Source organism: Rhipicephalus sanguineus, chromosome 8 (genome assembly GCF_013339695.2).
Source record: "Rhipicephalus sanguineus isolate Rsan-2018 chromosome 8, BIME_Rsan_1.4, whole genome shotgun sequence".
Classification (NCBI taxonomy): domain Eukaryota; kingdom Metazoa; phylum Arthropoda; class Arachnida; order Ixodida; family Ixodidae; genus Rhipicephalus; species Rhipicephalus sanguineus.
In genome coordinates, this window is record NC_051183.1 from 27,670,393 (window position 1) to 27,679,226 (window position 8,834).

Genomic DNA, 8,834 nt, shown 5'->3' on the forward strand with positions numbered 1-8,834 from the left:
CCAAGCTGGCCCATCATGGATTACGCACATCGCCAAACAGTGCCGTCGAACCAAAGGTAACTAACTCGTTTGGCTTATCTTTTGTAGTGCTTCGCTTTACCGTTGGGTCCCAGTTTATTCTTCTCGTACATGCGTTCGACTTTCCCGGCTAATAAAAAATTACCCTTGACTTTCTTTGTGCTGTATCTTTCTAGTCGTCAAATGTGGAGATTTTATAACGCTCAAGCCGGTGATCGAGAGATGTTCTCAAGCAGTAGTCCCTACTCATAACGTCAGTCAGACCACCTAAAGCTCCGCCCTAGAGGGGCACAGAGCTCACAGCGCTCTATGTATTAGTTATCGTATTCGTTGCGGCATCGTTTGTGCGCTGCAACCGCGCACAAACGGCTGCAGCTGCCTTTTAAACAAAGCGTGCACTGAGCCTAGCTGCCTTGTAGTAGCCCAAGACTTAAATGACGTGTCTGGTCGAGTTCACTTAGCGTATTTTCCAGCGTACACCTAATGCTGTCGCCTAGTTATTGTTTTCCTCCCTGCATGGTGACTGCACCCCCCGAGCTTAAAATCTCCCTTTGCGTAAAGAAGGGGGCAGCGGGAGAGGGTGGTAGCTTTCTCGATGGTAGCCTCCAACCAAAATAATCAGCTTGCATTTATGTATCTGTAAAGGCAGTGTGCGCGTGTGTATGTAGTGCTGATTACGAAGAAAGAGGGCTGGGACCTACCTTTACACTTCAAAAATAATCAGAGCGCATACACTGTAACACCACCCAAACACAGTGGTGGAGGACATAACTCTCCCCGGAGCCCCCCCCCCCCCGCCCCTCACCCTTAATCTCAGGCCTTTTCACACTTGCAGTGTTTTAATAATAACGCGCGAGCGTTGAGCTCCGGCCATGGTAGAGCGTAATATAGGCGATAAGTAACGAGATTTCCTACGTGATGCGCAAGCGCAGAGAGCCCACTCCTCTGCGAGCGCCGTGTCCTACGCTGTTTGCTTAGAGATTCATACACATTATCAGCCCTATCTGCGCAATCATGTGTTCAGAGAGCCGGTGTGACGCTGATCGTCGTATCGCTGATCGCGCTGCTTGCCGCCGATATTAGAAACTACCGTATCCTGTGGTCGACGCTCGCGCGATATTATTAAAAAAGTGGCAAGGGTGTACAATCGGCGTCAACTTGAAACGCGAACAGCGGCAAGCAATAGCAATTGTATAGTGCGCGCCGTCCAGTCACCACCATTCACAGGCGCGGTCATCCGGTTTGGCAGCACTGCGCCATCCCACTATATCGCGATATTTTCGCTTCTGTTCTGTTCTGATATTTCAAAGGTAGAAAATGAAACCAAAAGAAAATGAAATTGAAACGACCAAAAGCGCACTGCACGTCCACGCCGGTCACCAATGTCCCCATATCAGAACTAGAAGAGAAGCGAAAATGTTGCGCTATAGGGAGATCGTGCCGTGCTGTCAATGCTAATGTGCGCCCCCTGTCAGTAGCGATGGCTGGACGGCGCGCACTATACCATTGCTAATGCTCGCCACTGTTCGCGTTTCGATTGACGCCTACAGTACATGCATTCACGATCTCGAACACAGGTTCGCGGAGGCGGCACCGGAGGGCGATGCCGTCGCCACTCGTCGCAAAATGTCCGCTGAGGAAATAAGGGCGGTGAGCAAGCGACTCTTCCGGCGCTCTACGCTCCTGGACGCCCACAGTGCCGCTGCCGCCTCAGAGATGGCGGCCGCAGAAGACTCGTCTTCCGACGAAGACCCGCCACCGCCTCGCGTCGTCGGCGTACAGGTGGTGCCCGAAGGTCCCATCTACGAGCTGCCTCCACCCCCGCGCAAGGTTCCCCCGCCACCCCCGGTCAGAAGAGACTCCCTACTGGCACCACCAGGAGAGTCCCTCTTGCCTCCGCCTTCCCTGGAGCTGTTCACCTCTGACGACGTAAGATCCGTGAACGTGTGACGTAATAGAACGCTTTGCGGGGAGAGTTGGTTCATGGTCTTTAAATAAAAGCAGAGCGCGAAAACGACAGCTCAAGAGAGATAAGTGAGCGCACGTCCTGTCGTCTTGTCCCTCTCGTCCAGTCTTTTTTGTGCCCCGCTTTTATTTTAAAGCGTGTGCTGTTTGACGGCTTCTCCATTAATACATTAACTGTGAGCAAAATGGGACGTGGTTAGGGTACGTATAGAGACGTAGGCGGCTATCCGAAGGCACGTACAGCTTAATATTTTGAAATTGTGCGTTTTCCCGTAGAGATGACCACACGTTCTCTAAATATGTATCTGTGCTATATATCTACGAAAACTGGGCGTAAATGTAGGCGTAAACATAAAAGCCGGCGGAAACACGAGCACTATGATTTGCAAAAGTTGTTCGGCCAGCTGACGGTAAAGTGCAGTTGCAACTACAATAAGAAAAAGTCAAAGTCCAGAGAATAAAAGAATATTGCAAATATAAACTTGACAACATTCACGAGTGCTAGATAACATTATCTATAGTAGGATATAACTTTAGAAATCCGCGGCATTTCCCCTAACAGACGTATGCACACGGCAGGTGCCCGCGCCTTCGGAGAGCATTGCCGAGTGCGTGAGCGGGACTATTTCTTTAGTCGCGGAGGGCGATCGGTTGCCGCTCTTCGGTTATCTTGGTGGTGCTTCACCGGACTTCTTAAGTCTTATTCGACTATGGTGCCGTATTGCGCCGTACAGTAGCTTCTCACTGCTCAGTTAAAGTTCATAAGGTTTTCCTGATTGTTTTCTTTCAAATTTAATTAATCATCGAGTTTATATTTCGTTTTTGTCATCCTTTCATAAGACATATATATTGTTGATATATATACTGTATACATGATATATATTGAACAATACCCTCAGAAATGGTATTGTTTACCATTTTACACCAGAAAACGCATTTATTTTTCTTTATGTGAACCGAGAGGCCGCTTAATAAACCACAGTTCACTTCCCAAAGAAGGGTTAATATTAAAACTATGACGCCTGATAACACCTGTGTCCATAATTTAGGTAATCTTATCGTCCATGCAAGATCGTGCATGCCAACCCGTACGGTTCCTTGTAAATCGATATAGACTACAAGGTCACATTATGGAGAATGTCGGTCTATTTGAAGGTTGATAGGTTTATTAACTCATCGACTGAGTAGCACCTTCCCGTATCGATCAAGCTTGACGTGATGGAGGGAAATACCAGGCGAAACGATAAGGTATTGAACGAGTGAGTGAAATGAATCAATGATGAGTGAATGGGCTTATTTTCTATATTTCCTATCATATCGAATACGGCATATGTACATGTGTGCATACTTTCCTTGTTGCATGTCTTATACAGGGGAGCCCGAATCTTCGTTAAGTGGAAATTACTCTTATTTTGCAATGCCTCCAAGATCGAAGACATTTAAAGCCTTCTGCAACTCACCTGGTTTCGCACTGCCTCCGTGATCGGCCAACCTTTGACCAAGCGACGATGTCATGCGATTATGCCATCATGTGACGTCAAGTTATGTGACGTCACCATGACGTCACAAATTTAATTTAAATTTAAAGTAGTGTAAAGTGTAAATTTAAAGTAATGATGACGTCATATGGTGACCTCATCACGTGAGGATTTCTTGCATCACTCGTATTCACGCTGACGCCGCGGGACACCGACGCCGGTGGTCAATTTTCGCGTTTGATGAAACATCTACGGCTTCCGCCTTAAAGCGGCCATGAACCAATTTTCAATCATAATCTGTTTTATGTGAGTTAATCATTGTGCATTCACAAACAAACTGGTGAAATTTTAGCGCGTTTGGTCGAGCACTTAATTTATAATCTGAACTTTTTAAGAACACGCGAGTGGCCCCACAGTCGGGCAACACTGGCGCACTAGCAAGCCGTGACGTAACAAGCTGCCTGCTGTGCGAGCGTCTGCATTCCGGCGGACGATTTTGTTCCGTGGTCACCTGCGCCTGCAAATCACCTATTTCAACTCTGTTCAGCTTGACATTGAGATTGAAAGAGTTACAGGGGCTTAAACTTTGATAGAAGACGATGGCTCCGCTCCATGAAGCACATGACGTCACACACGCCATGGCATAATAGCGGTCGCCGGCGATGGGCGAAGTTTATAGCCGGTGACTTGTGGGGCTTATTTTGCGCTGAAATATTATTTTATAGTCCATTTTTCATTAATGTATAGGCGCAATAGACCTACTGCTTCTATTTTTCACCGAAAAGCGCAGATTGTTGGGTGACCGTGTCATGGCCCTTTAATAAAAATTGAAATTGAAATTGAAACTCAGTTGCGATTTTTTTTTCAGGAAGACAACCGATCACCGGCGGCGACTCCGGATTTTCCTCTGCCGCCTAAGAAGTTTCCAAAGCACGCCGGTCTCACTGGAACGACGACAGCCGCGGCTGACGAAGAAGCGCATCCGTGGCGACTTAGCGGCGCTGAGATCACCGCGGATGCATCGGCGGCGACGCCGTCCGAGCGCCGTCCCACCAGACCCGGGGTAGTCCACTTCGCCCCCGTAGCTCCCACCGTCGTGCTGCTTCCCCTGAGTCCCGAGGACGTCAGCAGTCCTCGAAAGAAGTCGGCCACACTGGGGAACTTCTTGGACACCCACGAGACCAGCTGGAGGTTCACGCCGGGCCACCGGACTGTGACAGCCAGCGGAGCGTCAGTTGGAGATCAAGCAATGGCGCCCGGCGCGTCGCGCAAGGACAGCAAGGAAGAATTGTGAGTCACCTCGTTCGTGGTTTGCCGAAAAAATGCAACTTGACAATTCGATTGGACTATACTCGGTTACAACCACGATTATTTTTCTTACACCGTGGTTGCAACAAAGGAGGTTTTCAAAGATTGCTGGAGTGGAAGCTTCGCATCTCCTTACCGGCTAAAGTGAGGCCAGCGCTTGCCCACCCTGTATTTCTAAAGTATGTCCTCTTCCGGTGGTGCCCGGTTAGAGATCAAGTTGTTTCGCTCGGTTGGTGTAAACGCTAGGCCAATTCTAAAATGAGAGATCGTTCTTTAGAACGAGAATGACATATCGAGATCAGCGTTAATGCCTTGATTTTCAATAAAATTTCACAAGAAGAAGAAAACTTTTATTCATTTCCGGCACATTGTTGGGCTGGGCTCCCACCTAGGAGCTAACGGAGACACCGTGTCTCCTGGCAGCTTCCTCGGCCTGCTGGATCGCCAAGAGTTGCTTGTCCAGGCCCGAAATGAGCAGCGTAGTCCAACAACGTTCCCGAAGGCCTTCATTGGAGGTCGCGACCCTAGTATTGCTGATTAATGCTGGACATGCCCATAGGATGTGATCAAGCGTGGCTCTGATGTTACAATACTCGCATAGATTAGTTGGGTATAATTCAGGATGTATGTAGTGCATGATAAGACTGAGCTTTTTTGTGGAAATCAGCGACATAAATAGACACATTGAGCAGTATCAGTCCGGAGAAAATTTGCCCTATTAAACTAAAAAGAAACGCCCCCTTTTCTTCACTGAACGGTAACGTTTAATCCTGCCCCTACTAAGATGGCGGCTGCGGCGGGTGGGTAAGACTTCACTCTTGAGGCATAATTTCCACTCCAGCAATCCTTTTTAAACCTAACCTAAGCAAAAAAATGGCAGCTCCGCCCACAGAACGGCGGCGCTTCTGCCCTTCACCTGCGGAAGGCTAGTCCTAGCTGGTTTCCACTCGAAACGTACGTTTTTTTTTCTCGGCTAATGTAAATAGTACTCATCTAACCAGTCAAAGGTTCGTCGTTACTACCTAAAACATTATGCTTGGATGAGCAGCGATGCCAGAGTCCCTGAAGAAATCTACCGGAACGTTCAAGTTTCTGACCTAAAACCACCGACAAAAACATGGTTCTGTATGGGAAAGTCAGCTATATGAAACACTATAGAAATGCATGATGTCACAAAAATTAGTAGCGCAAGTGGACAGAGCACTTGTGCAATTTCTCTGTGGTAGGAAGGGAGACGGCTGTGGGCGGAGCTGACGCCTTCTTTTTCTTAGGTTATAACCGGGTGTTGTTGGCAACGATCCGTCATTGCAGGTAGTGCGAAACTGTACTAAGGACGGATACGAGAAGGACAAGCCACAGGCGTTCACTTCAACTGGAAGTTTATCATCTGGAAGGCCTTTGTAAAAGTTTCCCGTTACCTACAACGATGGATCGAGGAAATGCGATTGCATTTATGAGGCCGGCAAAGTCTGGGCCCACTCGGATCCATGATTCGCGAAAATTAGACTTTGACAGGCTCACTCGCGCTCAGACTAAATATTTTACTGCCCACGGATCACCTCTCAAACGCTCCGCTGTTCAACTCACCTGGGCTCATATTGAAATCTTAATAGTTATAACTAACTTATTGGTTTATTCTCGTTACTGATTACTAAATAAGCAAGTCGGTAAGTATGAAATGGCCAAGGTTTCATTAAACCAGTCGGTGGTCTGCGCTCGATCTTTGTCTAATCTTATTAGGACTCCTGGTTCCCTTCTTGCACATTTATCAATGAGCAGGGGCTTATCCTAAACTTCGATTTGTTGTGGGAGGGGGGGGGTGGGGGAGAGATGTGGCAGAACGAGTGGTGTATGTAGATGAGTGCCTGTTCGTAAGATGGGAGGAGTGGGTGGTCTGGAATAAATTATGGGCGGTGGAGAGGTGGCGTTGGGGGAGGTCTGTAAATACCTTGCAATCAGTTAAACAATTGTATTCTTTTCTTCTTTTGATAATCAGCGTATAATCAAGAAATTAATCACAGTAAGGTTCTTCGAGAATAAGTTATCAACTTAAACTCATTTAGCGTTTTGCTTTAATGTCATTCATTTAACCCCACAATACCCGCCGGCTGCATATTCAAGGAGTCTGTAAGCTCTGCCAACTTTTCTTCAGGATGACGTCATCTTCTGACACCGATGATTTAGAAGACCTCCCACCTCCGCCACAGCCAGAATGTGGCACCGAGGACTCCACGGATTCTAGCGAAAACATCTACGAAGACATCGGACCGTCCCGCACACCGATAGAAGGTCAGCGATCCCCGATAGATGGCCAGCGGTCCCCGCAGATCAGCGTCGCGACCCTGTCTCTTGTACGGCCACACAAGACCAAGAAGTTTGCGCGCTCTCTGCAGGACGCGCTGAGTGCGCAGTTGGATGCGTCCAAAGCGAAAAGTAAGAAAAACATTTTATGTGCGAGAGTATGGTTAAGCGTACTTTTCTGCCATTTGTGAACGGTCTTGTCCTGCTCTGTCGTACATACTAAGTTACTTAGTCCCATACTACCACCAACATTGCTTGACACTGGCAAATGCTGCTAAATATCTGCTATACGATTACGTGTGCCGACTAGTGTTCGCTTACTACTGACAAATTCAAGTTATATAGTGTTATCGCATGTTTGCCAAATAATGGTCAGAATTGGCTAAATTGTGATAATTTTATGTACTGTGAACGTCGTATGCTGCCAGTTAAGGATCTTCAGGAACCAAGACGAAGCTTTCAGCCCTGAAAACCATCCAGATTGTTGTGATGAAATGAGCTTTTGGTTGATTAATTGAAGTGTGGGCTAAGTTTAGGCTATCGGTTGCAGTAACAGCAACCTATTTTTCCTTCAGTATATATCCAGTGATGTCTCTGCATATACATAGATGACATTCGTTCTACCCGACCTTCTTTATTTATTTATTAGCATCTTTTCGGTCTTATTTGGTTCTCCAGCTGCGCCATGCATCGTGGATCCGTCCCATGGATCACGTAGGCCAGTCGAGGACGATAACCTGTAATATGACTCGCGCACACGGCGCCGCTACTCTTTCTCTAGTACTTTAGAAAAGCTTTCTTGAGAAATTTTCTCTTTATCAGATACTTGTGTAGACTCCGTAACTGTACCGTCGTGTCGGAATGATTTGAACGCAGAAAAAAAAAAAAAAGAACGTCAAGATACACTTCCTTATTTGATGCAACTGTTTCAATATGCGTGCCAAACGGAGTTCGATTCTTTGCATAAAGGGCTTCTTTACTAGTCATCTCTGCAGGTCACGAAAATCGGAGCTGGAAAAGACAAACCACTGACGAATTTTAACACGCTCGTTGCCCACAATCTGCTTGACCTGTGATGTGTTCCAGTGATAGCAAGCAACTCCATCAGGCAAACATAACTGATAAAGCGCGATACTTGAAAATTAAACTAGATCCCTGCTTCCGCTTGTGCTAGAATGCTCAGCGCCCTTCTCATTTTCCGTTTTGGTAGGTTTTGGTAGGGGGGCGAGGTGATCCGGAACAACCGGGATCGCCAGAAAGAAAGCCTCCGAGATCGAGAATCGTACGGAGACGGCACCAAAACGTTTTGCACTTTTGCCGCTAGGGCACGGGCGCTTGAGTAGTTGCACCGTGAACAAAGGCGGATTGCGTTCGAAATGCAGTTGGGACTATTGCACAGACCCAAATCCCCATACCTAACCTAACACCCCAATGCTTTCCTTGGTTTCAATATCCCGCGATTCTCTCCCATTCTTTCGTTGGTAAGAACTCAACGAATTCAGGGCAACGTTGGTATTTCCATCGTGCCGAACTCGACGGCAACTGATCCAATAATGCCTATAACTGCAAATGAAACTGTGTATAAATCTATATTGAGCAGCGGTCTTTAGATTTGTTTGAAGCGCCGCAAAACGGCTCGGCGTGTGGGCACACCTATTGAGAAACACCCGCGCACTTGTCGAAGCTTTCGTTCGTGCAACATAGGTGGCGCCGCCTGTCCACTGCGTTGGCCCGTTTTGCCTTTTTACTCTCATGGCCCCAAAG

At 47.4% G+C, this 8,834-nt stretch overlaps 1 protein-coding gene across 1 annotated transcript in view; it reads left to right on the plus strand.

The window, feature by feature from the left end:
* The window catches only part of LOC119401589 (beta-parvin-like), a 48,971-nt gene continuing 40,137 nt past the window's right edge, over window positions 1-8,834 (plus strand). The window contains 2 exon segments of the mRNA XM_049418796.1: window positions 1-56; window positions 1,596-1,947. Coding sequence (XP_049274753.1) covers window positions 16-56; window positions 1,596-1,947 — 393 coding nt within the window. The 5' untranslated portion in view covers window positions 1-15.